The 21334-nt window shown below is 38.5% G+C and overlaps 1 protein-coding gene across 3 annotated transcripts in view; it reads left to right on the top strand.

Annotated features, from left to right (window-relative positions):
* The window catches only part of FBLN1 (fibulin 1), an 81763-nt gene that overhangs the window by 12685 nt on the left and 47744 nt on the right, over positions 1–21334 (top strand). For 2 of the 3 annotated variants that reach the window (XM_035551020.2, XM_035551022.2), the window contains exons 2-5: positions 2004–2103; positions 9964–10099; positions 16583–16754; positions 19140–19199. In XM_035551020.2, coding sequence (XP_035406913.1) covers positions 2004–2103; positions 9964–10099; positions 16583–16754; positions 19140–19199 — 468 coding nt within the window. Of the gene's footprint in view, positions 1–1720; positions 1762–2003; positions 2104–9963; positions 10100–16582; positions 16755–19139; positions 19200–21334 lie in introns of those variants that run through there. The other variant, XM_035551021.2, reaches the window with a different exon arrangement.

The following is a 21334-nucleotide window of genomic DNA, read 5'->3' as shown; positions in this document are numbered from 1 at the left end:
AAGATACTCCAGTATATCAGTCATCCTCGTGGCCCTGCACTGAACTCGCTCCAGTAAGTCAATCTCTCTCTTGAACTGGGGAGCCCAGGACTGGCCACAGTACTCCAGGCGAGGCCTCACCAGTGCTGGATAAAGGAGAAGGATCACCTCCCTGGACCTGCTGGTGGTGCTCTGCCTAATGCAGCCCAAGATGTTGTTGGCTGTCTTTGCCACAGATGCACTGGTGGTCATGGTGGTCATTGGCGTATGTTTAGCTTGGTGTCCACCAGGACACTCAGGTCCTTCTTTACAGAGCTGCTTTCTGGCCTGTTAGCCCTCAGTGTGTACTGCTGCCAGGGGGCTATTTTTCTCCAGATGCAGTACTTGCATTTCCATTTGTTGAATTTCATGAAGTTCCTCGCTGTCCAGCTCTCCAGCCTGTTGAGGTCCCACTGGATGACAGAACAATTGTCTGGTGCATCAGCCACTGCTCCCAGTATTGTATCATTTTTGGACTGACTGAAGGCGCACTCTTTCACAGTGTCCAGATCATTGATGAAGATGTTAAACAGTACTGGAACCAGTATTGAGCCCTGAGGTACACCACTAGTGATTTGCCCACAAATGGACTTTGTGCTACTTCACCACAATGCTCAGGGCCTGGCTGTTCAGCCAGTTTTCAATCCACTTCACTGTCCACTTACCTAACCTGTACACTGTCACTTTGTTTAAGAGGATGTTACGGGAGACAGTATCAAAAGACATGGTGAAGTCAAGGTAAACAGCATCTGTTGCTCTCCCCTCATCCACCAGTCTAGTCGCCTCATTGTGGAAGGCTCAGAGGTTGTCTAAGCATGATTTCCACTTCATAAATCCCACCTGACTTCTTCTGATCACTTTCTTGTCCTCGTGTTCAGAACCAGTTTCCAGGAGGATTTTCTCCATCATCTTTCCAGGCAGTGAGAGGACACTGACAGACACCTGTAGTTCCCCAGATGTTCTCTCCCACCCTTTTTGAAGCTAGGGTGGACATTTGTTCTCCTGTTCTTCAGAAGCTTTTTTCAGTCACTATGACCTCTCGAAGTTAATTGACAGTAGCCTTGCAATGACATCAGCCAGCTCCCTCAGCACTCCTGGGTGCAACCCGTGAGGTCAATCAGTCAAAAACAGATGAAACAAAGATTGCGTATTTGTTATACAAGGAGCTGTTCAGTATCTGGACTGCAAGATAATTAATAGGAAAATATGACTCATGTTTTATTCCAAATTCTGATACACCTGCTGTGCAGTGAACTTTTGCACTTGGAATATGAAGCAAACCTGTAGTGATTGTCAGCTCATTAACAGTATTTAGTTTCCTTCAATTAGAGATTTCTACAAAAATCATACTCTGTACAAATAATTATCTTAAGTATGCTTTTCCTCTGAGTTTCAGGGTTGGTAGCAATTGGTATCTATATAATTTTTCTTTCATATATTAAGTGATCAAAATACTATATAGCTTTCTGTCTCTCTGTACAATACTTTTGCATTTACAGACATTTCACTTGTGAGTGAAACATTAATTAGATAATAACCTCAGGAAAAAATAGTTCTGTAAATTTACTTATAACGAGATTCATCTGTCTCTCATATCAGTCAGTTATTTGATTTATCTTGTCTTCTTCAGGATTTTGGAGGTTCCTTATTGCTACTGCCACCATTGAAAATAAAGGAATGCAATTGGACATAACCCTTTATTATGCATGACTCTGTCTGAACTGTTTTCTGCAGAAGTTCTTGGTATGTGTCTTTATTTGGAAGGATAGGGGAAGTTCCAGTTTGCTTCACAGAGTAACTCGAGTACTTGGGCTGGTTGCAAGGCGTTAATGGATGCCTCATTTGGCCATGGATGGGAGCACTGTTCTGTGTGTAGATGAGGGAGGGCAGAATGAACTTTCTCTTTTTCTTCTAATAGGCAGATGCAATGCCATTTACTAAGGTTGTATTAAATATATTGTGTTTTTCTTTCCTCATTTCTGCAGATCTTTCAATGGAAGAATGCTGTGACAAGGGTATTGAATGGGCAAACAAAAACAGAATATGTACTTCTCTACCATTAATTTCCGAGTCCAGAGAATGCAGGTATATGATTATGTATTTTATTTATTATACTGTGATTTTTATTTTCATGTAAAACAGAGGGAATGGCAGGTATGAAACACCTAGCTCTTAAAACAAAATTTTCTAAATCCATATCTAACCTTAGAGAAACCTGAAGACCAAACTTAATTCCATTAGGTCTTTTAAATTTCTGCTATTGGTCTTGTTCAGAGTCACTCAGCTCTAACTTGTTTGATGTATGCTGTGTCTCTTAGTCAGGTTTTTCACCGTACTCTGCTTGCAGGGCTTGGACTCAGCCTATATTCCATGTATCTCAGCATGGCTATGCTAACGTCAGCAGAACATCTTCAGTTGATACTGACTGAGAATCTAGCCCAGGTTGAAATTCTTGAGAAAAAATTTTTCAAGAAACACAGCAGATCATGTACATGAATAACATTTTGAATAATATATAGATTGCATGCATACATATCTATGTATGTAAAACAGCCTTTCAAAACTGTTTATTCTGTGTGGTGCCACGTGGGTAATTGTCTGCAGTTCTTAGTTGTGTTTCGGGATTGGAGAGCTTAAAGCTTAACTCACAAGATTGCTAGTTACTTAGGGCATCCTACTTCTATCAAATGTATTTGTATAATATAGTAACCTTTAGTTAATACTTAATTTCTTAATTCAACTGAAATTTAATGTGATACTAATTTCTTTTTTGCTATCTAGCAAATGAAATAATGAAGTTAAATGTTAAAATTAGTAGCACAGTAGTATTTTGGTTATACTGAATGTCTTACAGATTTAGAGACATTCATATTTTTTCTCTCAGTGACAGCCTGTGTTATCTTTGCCATTAAATAAGCTTGTTAATTTTATTTGTGGAGCTAACGATTTGTGGTTGGTAGTTTGAGGTGTAGCTTCACAGAGGACTTTACATCTCTCCATTTAAAGCACATTGCATTGCCCACCTCTATCTTCTCAAGTGGATTGCAAAGTGATTTAATCTTAGTAATTGTAGAAATATTGGATCGATGATTATTAAGGAAAGAATTTGTCTTGCAGTCAAGTCTGTTCATGTTTTCTGACTTTTGCATTTGTATTGGCATCAAAGGCAGTCTCTTACGCAGAAGAATTGACAGATAGGGCTTAAATCCCAATTTAGGAAATACTTGAAGAGTCAGAAGAGCTACAGACGAAACAGGCGAGAAAAACAGGAAACCATTTTTTTGAACAATCTGGGAGCAAGAATCTGTATGATTTAATGATAATTTGATTAATGTGAATTGTGATTCTGCTGTAACTGTAATTTATTCTTTCAAAGTTTGCTGTTTTAGAGAGTCTTTAGGACTTTTTAGGAAAACTGAAAAAAAGCTTATTAATACTTCATCAAGTTTTGAGCATAATTGGTACCTAACTAAGTAAATTATAGTGATATAATGGTAAATCAGAAATGGGTAAAGTCAAGCATTCTGTGAGAGGCATGAGCACTCAGAAATAGACAGAAATAGAAGTGGATATATTCAGTTGCATCTATTCATAACTGTAGCATAAATAAACATAGCTCCCCCTGAAGCTTGGCTCCATGCTAAAAAATGACTCAGTAAAATTGGCAACTTTGACTACTTTCTTTAATGGCAATATTATTTTACTCCAGTTATGGTTGCTAACTGGCATATCCGTGAAAGATACAGCAGAATCACTTTATGATGCTACTTCAGACACAAAAGTAAGAGCCAAATTGTATTGCTAATTACTGGTATAACCATAGCCAGAATGATCAGTGAGGGAGCATGATTCATTTTGCAAGCACACTTGGTTAACAACATTGATTTTGCACATTCATTCCTATTGCACAGAAACGTGAGTGAAACCAAAACCAGATTTATTACATCTGCTGAGGTCTAGGAGGAGAACATGGCACAGGATGACTTATTTATTACAGATTTCAAAAAAAAAGCTTCAGATTTCAAAGGTTGCTTCCTCTTTAGACACCTACACAACAGGAGCTCCTGGGGGCCAGGATGTGTGATGTCTGTCATTTATTTGGTTGTTTAAACCACAGCTGGGGTCTTCTGACTATCTAGTGCAGCATGGTGTTGGACAAACAGTCTGAAAAAACAAAACAAAAACATGTTTAAAAAACTATGGCCTCTTGGGCCATAAATTATGTAATTCTGTAATAAATTATGCCAGAGGTTGGTTGCTTTGCCCTGCATGCGCAAACCAGCACAATGTTTCAGCTTGGGTTCACAAGGTTAGCAGTTGAAGGCAAGGGAAAAATACATTGTGAAGTGAAGAGATGAAGTTACTGAAGTAAAAGTGATTTTGCATAGTTACATTGCAAAGACCATGCAACACAGAACAGGCTGGGTGTGAGTACGTGTTCTGGCAGACATTGCATGCAGTTTTTGAATCCTTTGTTTAGGATTTAAAACATAATGGCATCTCAGATTCAGTCCTTCCCTCAAAGTAGGCCCACTCCTAGAGTTTTCTTTTGCTTTTCAAATCACCCTTTCTTTTATTTGCATGAGGAATAAGCTGCCGTACTGAATTAAAGTGAAACCACTTGACCTGATTCCAACTATTTAAAGTGCATTCATAGGAATTAGGAAGGGTTTCCGTGCAAGTACTACCATTCTAGCATCTGCTGTGCTTCTTAGAAACAGGCGGAAGGTTCTGGGTTTTGGTGTCTCTTCAGGATACAGCCCCCAAATTCCCTTGTGGTTATTGAGGAACTTAACATCTGTGTCAGCATAACTTAGTGAATATGGGACACTTGAGACTGCAGATATATTTGCTTTCTTGACCTACAACGAAGGTGAGCCAGCCGTCAGTCCGAAGTTCACGTGAATTCATAAGGTATACTTGGCTGCTGTTACTGGGTTTCATTTAAGTTGAAGCAAGGTTCCCAGTAATGTCCAGTCATGTCTGCAATCTCTTATTGTGGTTGCTTGACCCACAAATGCATATTGCTCATTGCATTATCACTCTGGAAAGTAACAGTATTGTTATATATGCCTTCATGACTTCATGACTCAGAAAATGTGAGTGTAGGGTTTTAATGAATTATATATTTGGCTGCTATAACAGCAGCTTTTTGCCCATTCATCCATTTTCTTGTGACATGGTCAAACTCACAGCAGCAGGAAACAGCTGCCATTTATTTTTGGAACTTGACCTGTCCAATAAATCTTCTCCCTTTCAAAATGTAGAGGTTCCCCTGCCCAGAGCTCTTAGCAAGTGAATTTAGTTCCTGGGCCAGAAATAGCATATCTCCATATGAGAATTGCATGTCTTTAGCATTGTGTAGTCCTTTTGGAATTACATTTGGAATAACATTATTCATTATTAGTGTTGCAGGAATGTGTAGAAGAAGAAGGTACACAACACTCTGCTAGGTGCTCTGCCAAAACAGAGCAAAAAGGTGATCCATGTTCCCAAGCAGACAAGTAGCAGTCCTTGAATGCAGACTCAAGATGGGAACACAAGGAAGTAGTACGACAAGAGCGTTTGGAGGGATAGGAACCAGATGTTTAACTGCTGATAGGCATTTATTGATTTATGGCATTGTATGCCTGGAAGAGCCTGAGGCTTTGGACATGAAAGTTATCACAGTTTTGTGTCTGAAAAAGATCTTTAAAGTTATTTTTGGAGCATTTGTATTCTTTAGTTATTATCTCTTCTCTATAGCTTGCTAAGTGTGCCTCCCAGCCATTTTTGGCTTCACAGTCAGAGGGACAGAAGAACACTGTGCTATATTGTCAGGGTTTTATTGCCACTCATTTAGGATAACTTGCTAACTTCACCTCATGAATAAAACCAGTCAGTCCTTTCTCTGCCACAAAGTTAACAGTATTGTTTCTGTATGTAAAATATAGCATCAATATAAATTTACCTCTTTCCTTTAAGAAAACTTTTATCAAGTAAACTACAGTTTGGATATGGGTTGCAGCTGATTAACTTTGAAGATTATAAAATCACTAATTTTTACGTGAGTCCCTTGCTGATTTACAATATATGATCAAATATATGGTTTTAATTGTTGTGGCACATTAGTATTTTCACTTGCCATGTTGTATCAGTCATAATACCAGGTCTTGCTCTTGCTCTTCGTTTTCCTGAGTTCCCTTGTGTTGCATGTTAAATTTTGAACTGAAAGGTCCAAGGGTGGAAGAGGCAGCTTGTCTTGGCGAAATAATTCTGGAGTGGAATCATGCCTTTTTTTGTTAGTTTAGTTTATTTCTAATATATTTTGTCAAAGGCCTTCCATTATGCACATGAATAGTACCTGTATAGTTTGAAGACAGGCTAATAAGCAGGAGAAAGGCAGGGGATAGTGAAGGGGTTTTATTGTCTAAATTAGGGTGGAAAAAAAAAAGGAAAAATTGTTTTCAAAGCAAAGTTAAGTTTTAATGTTTTTATGGAAAGAAATAAAAGGAAAAATAGGTGATTAGGAAATCCTTGCTGTTTCAGGAGTGTACCCTCTAGGAAGGATAATTATAATAAAGGTAAAATGAAAGGAAATATAGGTGATTAGGAAATCTGTACTATTTTAGGAGTGATTTAGGAAAGATGAAAGGATTGTGGAGGTAAATGGACGTATAGCTTAAAATTTGTTAACTTTTAACAGAAAGTAAAAGTGAAAATATGAAAAACAATTTCTTAACTTGATTTATAATCAAATTATGTAGTAATGAAATAATTTGAATTTTAAAAGAGCATCTACAACAAAAAATAAGTATTTTTAAAGGTCTGAGTGATTTCTGTCTGTTAGTGACGCATGAATAAAATCCATCTTTCAAAGACCAGAAAATGAATTATTTTAGCTCAAATATCCTGAGTGAATGTCAGTTATGAGGCTACCTGCTCCTAGATATCCCATACTTACTATTTTTAATCCTAGTAATATTTCAGCCATATTGTAAATACATATTATAAGTATTTAGTTCAGTAAAGTTCTGTTACACTGTTTTAACTGAAAAACAGAATATGGCACATGAGGATGAAGTAGCCTTTGGCTTTTTTTATTTACTAGGAGTAATTAAATAAGTACTTTCCTGTTTTTGCTTTAAATTTCTCTCTTTTTAGAGAAATTACACAGGAAGAGTTAAAAGGTATTACACGAAGAGACAAATCTTGATGTCCTATTAGCATTAGAGATGGCTCCTTTACTCTGCTGTGAAGCAGAAAGTGAGTATGGATTATATTAGGGTCTAATCTAAGGGGACACATAATTTTGAACAGGTAGGGAGGGATAATCTTAATCTCAAATGTCTTGTAGTCTAAATTGCTTCTGGTGACATGCTATAGAGACTATCAGCATGGGAGCCAGTGTGCAAAGGGAAAAGGGTGGTCAACTGGGCACACTAAAGTACAACTGTGAGATCAGTACTGTACAGATTCCTGTAGCATTTTTCTCTACCATTTTTCAAGGATTTCTTCCTCTATTATAGTCATTCAAGTGCTTACAGTCTCAAGCAATATTTGCTACCAATGCAATTTCACTATAGGATTTGGGCAACAAAGTGTGATTTTACCGTTGTTGTTCTGAGAATGAACAAATGGTATTTTAATCTAGAATTTCCATTCAATTGATGTTTAATTCCTTGTTACAGTTGGGGTGGGCCACATGATGAATACAGCTGTGGGAAACATTTTGAGAAACTTACTTGTTTTGGTTGGAATTGCCAATTTGTCTGGGATTTCAAAGAGATGACTTGTATTTGGAAAAAAAAAAAAAAGCCACACTGGAAATCAAACAGATCTACTGAAAAACTGCTTCTGTTTGTTTGTTTGTTTGTTTATCCATGGCTAATATCCCTATCCTCAACAGGACTTGGAGGGCTAAAGGAGCTGGAAAGTCTCAGCTCTCACACTCTTGGGCTTGAAGTTCAGGTTTCACAGGGTTCCAGAGTCCTGACAGGCAGACCACCCTGGAGCTGGGCAGGGAATGGAAACTCTGCTTCAGAGGGAATCTCAGCAACAAAAAAACTACATATTCTTCCAAAATTGAACTATATCAAATATTAAAAACTTCATATATTCTGCCAAGTAAAGTTACCGTCCTGGGCATAACTTCTAGCTATGACTTTAGAGTCTATTTTTGAATAAGTTGTTCATGAACTTAACCTAGTTTTTGTTCCTATGCATTGAAATCCTGTAGCTGTTTTTGTCCAAGTGAGAACTGCACAGTCAGACCATTACAAAATCCAGTAAATAGGAATCGTGAATCTTCAGGAATGTAGCTTGATATCCTTGCATCACCGGTATGCACAGGGAAGCAGAATCTGAGACCTGTGTGTCCCCTGCTTTTAGTGGGCTGGACTGGATGGCTTGGCCACAGAGTGGCTCCCTTATAACCCCTGGGAGCTAAAAGCTCATCCTGTGGTCATCAAGAGCAGTGAAACTCCTTTAGGAGTGATTCACAGGAATCTAATTCTTGCAGATGACAACAGGAGAAGCATGCGGTTCAGTAGTGCAGCTAAACTCTTTTCCTTCTACCTCCAAAATTTCTGACAGTGTGAAAAAAGAATTTTTAAGAGTAAAAGGTATTGGCTTACTAAGTATCTATACATAATCTTATGTATTTCTAGTAACCCTTGAAAAGATTTTTCTCATGAGTTGAAGTTAACAGGGTTGAGGGGAAAGAAAGATGGTGAATATTGTTAACAGTGAAGATAACGTGTTCAACGTTGTTGGTCTGTAAGATGTTGTAAGGTTTCCCAAGCCAGTGGGTATAAAAGTGCATTTATAGGGTCCATCTGAACATTTCTTGTAGAGCTTTAACATAGCTGGGCATGCCTTTTAAGTGCCTTGGTTGTACTAGAAATACAATTTATCAGCTTGGATTACCTTTTGGATAGTTTCCTTTCTCCCTAGCAACTCATGGAACTTTATTCTCAGTGGCACAGCATTATCAGAAAACAGATGGATATGTTTATATACTTGTATGTGTAATCTCATTTGTTTCTCTTCTTTAACTTCTTTTCCTGTTTCCCAGTGTTTCTTACAGGAGGTAGTGGTGGAAGAGCTTTAAGCTGCAAGATCCACCCACAATGCTAGTCAACAGTCGCACATAAGAAAAGAGTGGAGAGAGGGGAGACATCTCCTTGAGTGGGAGTAATGACAGGAGTGGAAGACTTTAAAGCCTCCTCACTCAGATTTTTTTTTTCCATAGAAAGGAGTTAGAGATAGTGTTTTCAATTCATTCACTGAAACGGGGATAAAATGATTCTATGAGCAGTGGAACTAACAAAGCTTAGTTTCCTGCTCCATTGTCTTTCTTCACCACTTTCTTGCAGGACACTCTGTTTCTTACTGTGACTTTCATTGATACCTTCAATTCTCCATGTATGTCCAGTTCTCCCACAGGGCAATGCTCTGAGCTGCCTTCAGTGTGTTGTACTTGTTTGAGCAAGGGGACGCAGGCGCTGGGATAGAGTGGTCTCAGGATTGCAGGCTCTCACAATGTCCAGGGCCTGACTTCTCCTTTCTATAGTAGGAGCATTGATTGGGTTCCTACTGTTTGATTGGGTTCCTCTGTTCAGCCACCAGTTGTGATAAAGCTTACAAGAATGCAGCGTCCTAGAGATAGTGCCCAGTGTCAAATGTGGTTGAAGTTATCCATTTACTTCAAAATTTGTTGTGAGAGACTGCAAGGTGGACAGACAGTTTAATTGTCTTAAACATACCACCTTAACAGTATTAAACATGTCACCCAGAGTTTCTGTCCATGTCTGAAGAATATCTTTACTTTTTAAGTAAAATGTATGTCTATAGGAACCTCTTTCTCAGAGGCTTGTAATAGCGCACATTGTCAAAACCTGCTGCATTATCTTTTCTTGACCTATTTATGACATTCTTAACCCATTGCTTCCACCCTCTTATCAGCATGACTCAGGTACAGTGCTGCCGCAGCAAGTTGGAGGAGCACTACTGTTCAGATGGGATCGAATTTGCCAATGTGCGTGAAGAGTGTGACTCACATACTGGTGAAAATTCCACCTGCGAAGCTGAATACTTTAAGGTGAGATCTCAGAGCTAAGTCTATTCATCTGCTAAGAAATGGCTGTCCAGATTCGTATTAAGGGTTGACCTTGAAGGTCACCTTACTCAGTCCTGATGCACATAAACAGTTCTTCCCCACCTACGCATCTTGTCCCTGCTGACTGTCCGCTTTGTGCTTCTTTAAGAGAACAGTCCTGCTTTGAGTGAAGCAGTCTGTTTCATTACATTTTAAAAAAGACAGATGGTAAATGCAAAAGGGTGGAAAGTCTCAAATGGGTAATTGGCTAGGAAACTACTTTTGCATGAAGAGAATACATCAACACAATGTAGGAAGGGATGGGTGAGAAACTCAGTCTTGATTCAGTCCTCAGCTTTCATTAGAGCTTCATGGCCTAAGGTCAAACTTGGTGGTTTTCAGTATTGGTGGTCCAAAGGGGTAGGATTGAAGTTAATCCTTGCAGTGTACTTATAATTCCAATTAGTGTGCATGTCCTTAGTTGACATGACTTTGATTTACAATTTGATACATTTATAAGCTTGTGATAACAGGGTTTGATATTAGAATAAATATGCCTATCAGTGGCATCTTTAGTTAGTCTGTTCCCTGCCCTCCACCTTTATTCTTGTCTTTCTCTCTTTTCTTGAAAGTGAGCATAGTCTTACCACCCTGCAGAGTGTTTTTGGAAGAAAGTTCCACTAGTAAGATCATGACTTTGAACATGACCCCCAGTCATGGACAGTTCTGGTCCTATTACAGATCTCTTTCAGTGGTGATGAAGATACAAGAGAATTAAAAAAATAGTATTATATAGAGGATGGCAGACAATGTCCAACTCACGAGTTGAATTGCTCTCTAAAATGCCAGATTGATCATATTTCTGGCAGTAAGACCCCACTGATGCCCATGTACCATGATGGATGGTCAAAGGCACCTCTCCTATGATGACAGGATGAGGCAGTTGGGATTGTTCAGCCTGGAGAAGAGAAGGCTCCAGGGAGACCTTATAGTTGCCTTCCAGTACCTAAAGGGGGCCTACAGGAAAGCTGGGGAGGGTCTCTTGTCACAGAGTGTAGTGCCAGGACAAGGCTTTAAACTAAAAGAGGGTAGATTTCGATTAGGTATAAGGAAGAAATTCTTTACTGTGAGGGTGGTGAGTCTGGGTTGCCCAGAGAAGCTGTGGATGCCGCATCTGTGGAAGTGTTGAAGGCCAGGTTGGATGGGGCTTTGAGCAACCTGGTCTAGTGGAAGGTGTCCCTGCCCATGGCAGGGTGGTAGGAATTAAATGGTCTTTAAGGTCCCTCCCAACCCAAACCATTCTGTGATTCCATGCTGGGGTTGTGAAGTAATTCACATTCTCACTGTGAGTAGAAGAAAGGTGACACATCTGTTGAGCTAGATGTTGGGTTGTCACAAACTTGTTTGCATGTGTAGCATGATTTCTTCTCTATGGTAGAGCACGGGATGATGGAACCACTGAGGGGATATCTCTCACTTCTTGACCATGTGTAGGATACATCCTGCCTCCTGGCATGGAGGTTCTTGTACCCTTAGAAAGCCTGTTGCCCCTACTTGGATATGGTAAGAAAAAAATATTTAGCCCTCTGTGTCAGTACGCTGAGGGGCTAGGAACAGATGAACACAGATTGTGATGGCAAGTACTCTGGTGATTCAAGTGCTTGCTACTAGAGACGTGTTTATAATTGCAGCACTGTTTTAAATACATGCCAAGGCACAACTCTAAAACAGAATGCAACTGTTCAAGGAAACACACTTTCCCATCAATGGATTGGTGTTTCCATATGTGGGCTTGTCAGTATAAGGGAGAAGTTAGTGATGTTTTTTGAAATGGCCAGGCTTCTTTAAAGATGGCAGGTTTTCATGATGACAGCTGTATTATTAAATAAAATGGACTGGGGCTTGATCTCTAGCCCTGAGAATAAATGACTCAGCATAGCTCGTGTCACGTAACTGGCATCTTTCCCCTGCAAAACACATGCATGAGGGCTGTTGGGAACACTCTCTGGCCTGTGCTAACCCCCAAATATACTTCAGTGTTGTCTGAGAGGATGTTAATGGCCATTACAGCTTGCTGTTATTTAAACAGTGGAGATGACTGCGGGACAATGTTAGAGCCCATATTCTGTCCCTGTTTAATTTACTAGTATAAACATTGTCAGTGCTATTTAACCTTTATGAGCCACATTCTGCCCCACTGCTCTCTAATAGGAATATTCAACACTTAGATACACATGGGTAGCTGTACTAGTACTATTGTAAATGATCTCCTTGATCCATGATGGACATAGATGATTTATGATCTAATATCAGTGAACAATTCATCGTTTCTTTTGCTGGTAACATTTTGAATGTGATGACCTGGAGGCATACAATATAGTTGGTGATTGTGCCCTGCTGTGGCAAACTAACTTCATATCAAGCCCACCTCACATGGGCTTGGATTTCACTTTGCTTAGGTTGGTCTATTTCAGTTTAGCTTAAGTAGCACAGGAAATCTTTTGGATCTTCTTTGTCTCCTTCAAGGAAGCAGAAAGAGGGGTTTAGTATCTCATTTATGAGGATTAATGGAGTAAGTGAGACAGCTAATTTTCTTTTGAATCCAAAACATGCAATTGGAAAGAAGATAAAAAGGCCATGTTATGAAAACAGTTGCCTCAGCTTTTACACTTTAAGGCTGCAGGCATAGGTAATGATGAACATAATTCTACTCCTTCAGTTTCTGGGAATTTTAGCTTTTTTTGCCTTGAAAAAAATGAATGCAAAATTATTCATTAATCTTTAAAATCTTCCTCAAAAGACAACAAATTCAGGATTTGTTGTTGATACAAGAGATTTAGACATGGTGTTACAAAAGGTTCTACCTGTGCAGCTCTGCAAAAGGGGAGAAATTTGTACAAATCTGACCTTCTTTAAGGTGCTTGGATATCTTCCCAAAATTTGTCCTAGATGTTTTCTTTTTCCAAAGATTAAGATATGGCCTTCTCTCTCAAATTTTGTCAAGAATATTTTGTTTGTATATATTAGTTGATCATAAAAGTTTTATTACTTAGGCCTGCTGAGCATTGTTTTAATGTTTGTTTAGCTCTTCAAAAGTTACACAAAATTCCTCTGAGTTGCTTGTATTTTTCTCAGTCCATTTTTCATAGCATTTACTGATTAGTCTGGATTTCAGCAAGTGAGAGACCTCTTGTGGACAGACATACAAAACCAATGTTAGTACATGGTTTACTTTTCAAGCTTTGGTAACTTAAATGGTGACATAAATAATAAAGAATTATTATTAAATGTAACTAATTAACAGAGCTTATAAACAACAGCAATTTCAAATGCTTCCTAATCATATGAAACATAAATTTCCAGACTTCTTGCATGTAACTAACTATTGCTGGACTGAAATGTGTGCGTGTGTGTGTATATATAAACTTCATTTTCATTTTGTTAGACACCAGTGATTTTTCACTCAAGGCAGTCAACTTCAGCTATCAGGACAGTATAGTAAATGCTTATTTTTGAAGTAACTGTATGACATTGAAGTATGTGCTTGTGCTCCCATCTTTATTCCTTTCTGTGAGAAGGCAAGGAATAGGAGCAGTGAAAGGATCACTGGATTGGATGAGGGCCACAGAGCGTTCTGTCACAGAATCACAGAAAGATTAAGGTTGGAAGGGACCTCTTGAGGTCATCTGGTCCAATGCTAGAGTGAAGATCAAGCCATGGCTTTGATGCTGCATAGACCTTTGCTAATAACAGGGGAGAAGCAAAGGAAAAATCTTGCAGATTATTATCAGGACTGCTTAAGAAACAAAGACTTGGAGGCAGTGAAAGTGTGTAATAACCACTTGGTACCTAAGTAGTACCATCCATGAAGGCAGCAGTGGTTTTAGCAAATGGGCGAATGGTCATCATAATATGCTTCGAGGCAGCTGGCAGCCTCTGGAAAATGGCTGCAAACACATTGAGAACTGAACTAATATAGAGTTTAGACTGCATTCCAAACTGAAGGGTAAGAGTCCTTCAGAATAGGCTAATAATCCTGGAAAGAATTAGTGTGAAAAAGAATATACTGAGATTAATCTTACCAGGGTAGTGATGGTTATAATGACATAGTGCCTTCTGTGTCAATGCCAGAGTGCTCTGCGAACATCAGTTAAACCAGACATATCACTGTTATATTATTACCATTCCACAGTGGAAGAACTGAGAGAAAAGGAGAATAAGCAACTTTCCAAGTTCACAAATAAGATGCAGAGCAGTATGCAGGTATATAGAGTCCTGAGTGTGCTCTGAGTATAAGGCCATCCACCAGCTTCTCCATCTTATTTCTTTAGTTGAACAGGAAATCTTAGGCTTTAGGACTGCCAGTACAGAATCTTTTAGGGTCAATTACCATAAAAAACAGTTACCCTAAACATCAGTTAAGAAAACGTTTGACGCTTTTCATCTCTGAATCATTTTTCCAGTGATATATCAACATAAATTATCATCATTATCAAAGTGTTAAATCAAGATGGATCATGCACAATTAAAATAAATACAGGCTTGAACAAATGGTTCAATGCATACAGTTATGTTAAATGGGGATACAGTTTCTCATGGACATTGCAAAATTTAGCAGGCTCAATACTGAAGATTTACATTAGCTGGAGACAGATTTTTCTTTAAGTTCTGACTCAGCCTGGAGGTGATAAAGAACATAAGGTTATTCAGCACTTCAAGAACAACAGAATTAATGATCACTCTCTACAAAAACATCGAGGGAAACTCTAACTCCCAATTTGAGCATCATGTGACAAGACAAAGTAGATGTGAGTCAGTTAATATGCCTAACAGCAGAAGCCAGTGTGGATATCCAAAAGGATATACTATGACAGTTTGGCAAGGCATCAATCAGCTGTACTCAGTAACTCAACATTTGGTTATCAAAAATACACAAGCTTAAGTCAAACAATGAATCTTCAGCTCAGTTTTGATTTCTGTCTGGAATTTATGTTTGTGAGAATTGGAAATCCACCAAAATTATAGACAGATGTTAAAAACTTCGAGAAGGGTGCCTCAGGAAGATGTTAGACAAAATAAATCCTCAGAAATGTGGCAATTCCTGAAAGAGATCATCAAGTCTTTATTTTTAAATCCAGAAAAGATGGAAATATCCCAGACATGTTAGTGATAAAACCAGAGCATCTGCCACTGTACAGATGTAGTTGGAGAACAAAATAATAAAAAGGTAGTGAGGAACTGTCCAGTCAAACAGTAGCTAATAAGGGAAAATGTGCATCTTAGCATTATGGCGGGCATGAAAGGAAGACCCCGGTACTGGCCAGGAGGGAAGAGTTTCTGCCATACAGCATTCTGCAGCAGGGGAGGGATTTGGCTGAGTATATAAAAGAAGTAAATACAAAATAATACAAAATAGCATGCTTGTCTACAGCATGGACTTCATTCAGAATGCTTCAAAGAAAAAAAGAATGAAGAAATGAGGAAAAAATGCTTTATTATTTTACTTTCATGCTGCTTTAGGCTTTAAAAGAATCTTTTACTGCCATATAGCAAGAGAAACATATGTATAATGCCCTATATCGGAAAACTTGAGAATATAGGTAGTTTCAAAGTAGTGAAAGAAATGTAATGGTTACCTCCTTTTCAGTAAGTGAGGTGCTTAAAGTGCCAAATTACAGAAATTTAATTCAATGTTTAGTTGTTTTTTATTCCATCTGCTCTGCTTAATTAAAAATTAAAGGAAACCTCTACAGGATTAATTTGTGTGTTCACTTCTGTGGTGTATCCCTGGGCTGCAGTTCAGCATGTCTAGAGGGTGTGGGTCGTATTTTATTGCTGGAAGCCATGTCAGGACTGTGGTGATTTTAAATAATGCTTAACCATGTGGTCTGTTCTCCAGAGCAGAAAAGCTTCTCTTTATGACCTGTTAACACTAGCTTTGGATTAATTATATTTGCTTGCTTGTTTGTTAGTTTTGAGAAGGGTATTTTTTGGGGGGGGGAAGTTGGGTAGGCAGTTTAATTGTAAACTGAATCATGCACTTTATTGATTATGCCTCAGTTTAATGATCTGGACACAAAAGGGATGCAGAGGTGTTAAAGAGTTCCTGCTGTTCACTGCTGTTCAAAACTGGGGTGTGAAGGCTTGGAGCCTTGTCATTCCATATACATAGCTCCTTCCTACATTCTGGTCCTCCACATCATCATATTGGTATATTTGTGCACACACATTCAACATACACAATAGTTAGGAGAACTAGATTTGGGTACCGGGTGTGGCTCTGTGTAGGCCAGATCTATAGCCCACTGAACTCAACTATAGATTAAAATAACTGAGCCTAAGTATACCAGAAGCTCTGAAAGAGTTTGCAGGAAAAATTTCCAGCAGTTTGCCAAGGTGAGATAACACTATTGAAACTACTGAGAAAACTTGCAGTGATTTGTCTGGGACTAAAATGTGACTTTTATTTTTATTTTTTTTTAACAGAAATGTTGTTACTGTTGTTTGCTGGGAAAGACTGCCCAAGTTCAAGGACAGAGTTGTGAACCCAACCTGAAGATAGGATACCAATGTGGAATCGTCTTCAGAGCTTGTTGTGTGAAGGGGCAAGAAGGCACTGATGTGTCCATCAGTGATGATGCTCCTAAAAAGGAACCAGGTATTTTACCTTGCAAACTATAAAAGATTGAGACAGGAAATGATATGGGGTACAAGGAGCGCTTGTACTTTAAACAAATCCTGTTGCAATTCCTCTAACTTGAGACCTCCTTTGAGTAATTTAATGTACATGTATATTGACCCTCTTTTTTTTTCTTTTCTTTTTTTTTTTTGCTAGTGATGGCTGAAATGTATATCACAAGAGATTAAAAGAGCTAAATAGTGGTCACTCAGTTCCTTGTATCAGAACTTAACTGTAAGACAGTTATTTCAGCCACTAATGTTCCTTATCTTAGAAACTGAGTATAAGCTATTAATTTTTAATTTTATTTTTATTGGTTCTTTTAATTGGATTTGAAAGCCAGATGGCATTTGCTAGCTATGCAGAATTCAAATGTTGCCTTTTGTGTGAGGCAAATGCCTACAGATTTGAAATGCTTAGTCTATCTAGGAGGACTGAACATTTCTGGGCAACATTGTGTCTCTGCATTTACTTCGATGTTGTCAGATGAGAGGGAGATCTGGACAGCAGCAGCTCATGACACACTTCTCCATACCTAGTCCACAAAGCTGAAGAGAGTGAGTGTGGATGTACTGACACTTACAGACCTGTTTTTTCTTTTTTCATCTTTCATTTAACAGACTGAACTGAAACTGCAGAAAAGTCATGCTGTAGAATGTTGCCTCCCTCCTTCATGGGCTGTTGAGCACTGAAAACATGCACTCTGGCTTGAAGATGACCAGTGGCAGATTTTAAAAACATCACCCTAATCAACCACTTAAACCCCACCACAAAAACTTGAGCTGGTGTGATTGAGCCAGTGTGTTAGCAGATTTGTTTCAGGTCTCTGAAAACTGGCGTATGTCACTGTACACCCTTATCAAGTAACCTTTAGAAATGGCTTGCCGATTTCTTTGTGTACTGCTGTCACAGCAGCGGAATTGCCCTTGTCCATTCGCTCTGACTGAAATGACTACAGCAGTAGATACTTTGCACCTAGACTACTGTGTTAATACCAAGAATTTGCAGACTTAAAAATATCTGTGTGACGTGAGAAGTATATCAATCCAGAGTTACAAGCACAATGTACAGTATTTCTCCACTTACCTCTATGGGCAAGTGGCATTCACAATGACCATTAATGCAAGATGTCAGCAAGCAGGTCAGGACAAAGTTCTCACCATTGAACTAAGAAAAAACCATGTGGTTGGACATATGTCAGATAGCCTTATTAACAACAAAGATTACCTGTAGGAAGGTAGAGCAAAGAATACTTGAACAGCACCTTCCCTAGTCATGAAGAGGAGGTCAGTCTCCGTTTTGTATGGCAGCTTCTTAGACTAGTACCTTGTGTTTGTATTGCGCAATAGCAAGACACACAAGGTGTTCTGCTGCAGAGAGTAAGGCAGACTCCATGTATGATGCTTTCTTGGTCACATAAAGAGGAGTCTTGGGTAACTGCATCCCCAGAGTCCTCTACAAAGTCAGACAAGACTTGAGCAAACTGTTTTCAACAGCTTCTGCATGACCAAAATGTATCCTTATGGCTTGAGAGGTCTGTGTCCAACCCAACCTTGTGCCACTGCTCACAGATTTGCTTCCAGATCCATGACCAAGTATTTGCTTTTAGGTGACCATTGGTTGAAAGGCATACGGATGAGTACTGCAATGGCGCTAAGCTTCCTGCTCAATAACCAGAGTATTTTGAGATTGTGTTTTTATACATCTCACTACCAGCCTACCGTTTCTGAAGTGTTCAGAGTGGTGAAGACTGGAAAAGTCCATTAGCTAGTTCTCTGGCTAAGGAGTAGATTCAGTCAGTAGATGTATTCGCTCTTTTATGCCCTCCATATAGAGATAAAGGACTCTCATGACACATGTATGCAGCAGAAGTACTGCTGATCATGAAGCATATTTGAAAGAATGCTATAATTAGGTGCCCAAAAGTTGGGTGTGGAGTTTTTTGGAATGAAGTCTAAATAAATAACTGAGGTTAATCTGATTTTCATTAAAACTGTGAGTACCCCAAGCTACTATAAAGTCGGTGGAAACCAAGCATGCCTCAACAACATGTATTATCAAAATCAGGTTAAGCTCTGGTTAAAAGCCTAATGGTAAGAACCTGCATTTGAAAATCTCAGCCCATATGTAATCTATGATCACAGCATGAATTTCATATTGAATCAGTGAGATGGAAAATGCCTCATGGGCACGTGCATTTGAATGTCAAATTTAAGCATGAAATAGCTGCAAAATATGTAAATAATGCTCTTTAATTTTGTCCTGTTGTATCCAAAACTGGTCTGAATCGCATCCCAAGCAGGCAGCCTTTTACTGTGAGAAGAAAAGTGTTTCTCCTCTAATGTCTCTCTCTACTCTATTTAGTTGAAATTTCAAAGGAGGAACTAGACCAAGAAGATCCTTATCTGCATGATGGCTGCAGAGGTAAGTCAGGTGACTAAGTCCTGTTAGCCAACTCTTTTGTGATTGTCTCCAATAAAAGTTAACTAGGCTTAGATCTAGCGATTAGCCCAAACCTTTTGCCTAGGCTAGTTAAGGGTAAAAAGAACAGAATGAAGATGAAATAGTAGGCCATTATGTGATGTCTCAGTTGTTCTTAAAGGAAGGCATTGTCTGCCGTGGTGGTATTAAACTTACCCAGCTGAAGCTTAGACTATACATTTAACTTTTATTTAACTTCTAGTTGATAACACCTCAGATGTGTTACTCGCTGAACCCATGGAGTACTCTGGATTCTTCAGAATCAATGGAGTCTCTGTTAAATATGTGTATTCCTTTATTCTCCTCTTTGGATGATCAGAGTGATTGGATATGAAATGGAACTTGTTTCCTTTTGAGATGCATCACCTGAAAAAAAAAAAAAGGAAAGGAAGAAAAGCAGCTAGTGTCCTCATTAGTCAGACTGTTCTGCCTCCTGGGAAGAATGTGTTGTTGGGATATTATTCTGCTAAGTATTCTGATTTACTGCTTGTCATGTGTGATTTACATGTCTATAAACTTACAATAGCAGTGATTTATTATTTTCTACAAGCATTTCAGAACTAAGTAATGTATTTAGGCTAAAATCAATTTAATGGACTTCTATTCCAGTTGCGAGATGATTTACTGTGGTGCATGTTGTATTGCTGTTACACTCTAGAGAGGTTTAAAACATGTACTAAGGTCATTAGCCAAACAGTGGCTCTAACCAAAAGCCAACATGGGCTCTAACAAAGCCAAAACTGTCTCTAACCGCTATCTCCAGCTGCTAATTACAAGAGATCACAATAAAAAAAACACCATGTTACATATTTTCCTAGCATTATTTATTTATGTAATCAGTTGTTGCATTTGTCATTTAATCATATGTCTTCAGGAGATGGATTGGTGTGACTAATTACAAAGTAGAGTTTCTGTCTGCAATATATTTTCTGATAAACTTGGCAAGTTAAAATTACTTGTGATTTTCCAATCTTTACCAGGGGAAGCTTAAATTTCCTGTGCAGTGGAACTTGCAACACTTTGCTCTAGAGCACCTTCATGGTATATGAGGAAATAAATTCTGTTCTTCCAGCACTTCCATGATAGGTTTTACTTTGGCTGACAGGAGTTCACATTATTAGCGGAGGTTCAGAAAGCAGTAACTGTCCATCTCAACCTCAAAGTTATTGTTCCTTGTAATGTCATTGCCTTTGCCAGTACTGTGTCTGAAGACCAAAATTTCTGTTTTGTATTAATGGCCCTGTTCTCACTAGAAACTGTGATAATTTAAAAAACGTTTTTCTTTAATTCACTTGAAAGTTTTAGTTATAATAGCTGCATTTGCCCACATTGATAGTGCTTATCTCAAGCCTTTTGTTTAATGCCTATCCAGACGTTCTCCTGAAAAACAGAAAAAGACAGAATCTGTTTGTACTAAGAATATCAATATTCTTAAAACAAATAGTTGTAAGTATCTAACCTTTTCTCTATTGTAAGAATATTAAAAACTTCTAATATTGATTTATTTCTGAATGAGATCAGAAAAAATGTTTTCTTCATGATGAGCCAAATTTTGTGTAAATTTCTTAGTGTCCTCTCTTTCTGTCGCCAGAACAATCCCAGCTCTCTTCCATGTCCTTTGTGATTCCTGTACACACTTCACTAGATCTTTAGTATCCCCGTAGTATGTTTTAAGTCTTTTATGTTCTCTAAACCTGTCATCACGTACAATACTCTCTTTTCCCTTTCATGTTTCCTGCCTGCTGAATAGGAAAGAGGATGTGTCGTAGCTAATTCAGGAGTATGGTTCTAATATTTAAAGGCTGAAAATAAAGCCAAATGCAGCTAATAGTGAAAATGTTTCATTAACTTGTGGTAATGCCTCTTCTATTCCCTATTGTATAGTAGTAATCATACAAAGTTATAACTTATCAGGCAAAATCTGACGAGGTCTCTGAGCTCCTAGCATTTTCCCTTCACATTGTAACAATGATGGGTTTATGAGCAACTGTTTAATTTACTTCCTCCATGTATTCATTTTTAGTGCTGAAAAAAAAATCAATAATTGCAAATGCTTCTAGTGCCCTTTCCTTCTTCTA

This window comes from Cygnus atratus, chromosome 1 (genome assembly GCF_013377495.2).
Source record: "Cygnus atratus isolate AKBS03 ecotype Queensland, Australia chromosome 1, CAtr_DNAZoo_HiC_assembly, whole genome shotgun sequence".
Classification (NCBI taxonomy): domain Eukaryota; kingdom Metazoa; phylum Chordata; class Aves; order Anseriformes; family Anatidae; genus Cygnus; species Cygnus atratus.
The sequence above is the reverse complement of the archived record's forward strand: the minus strand, read 5'-3'. Positions and strand labels throughout refer to the sequence as shown.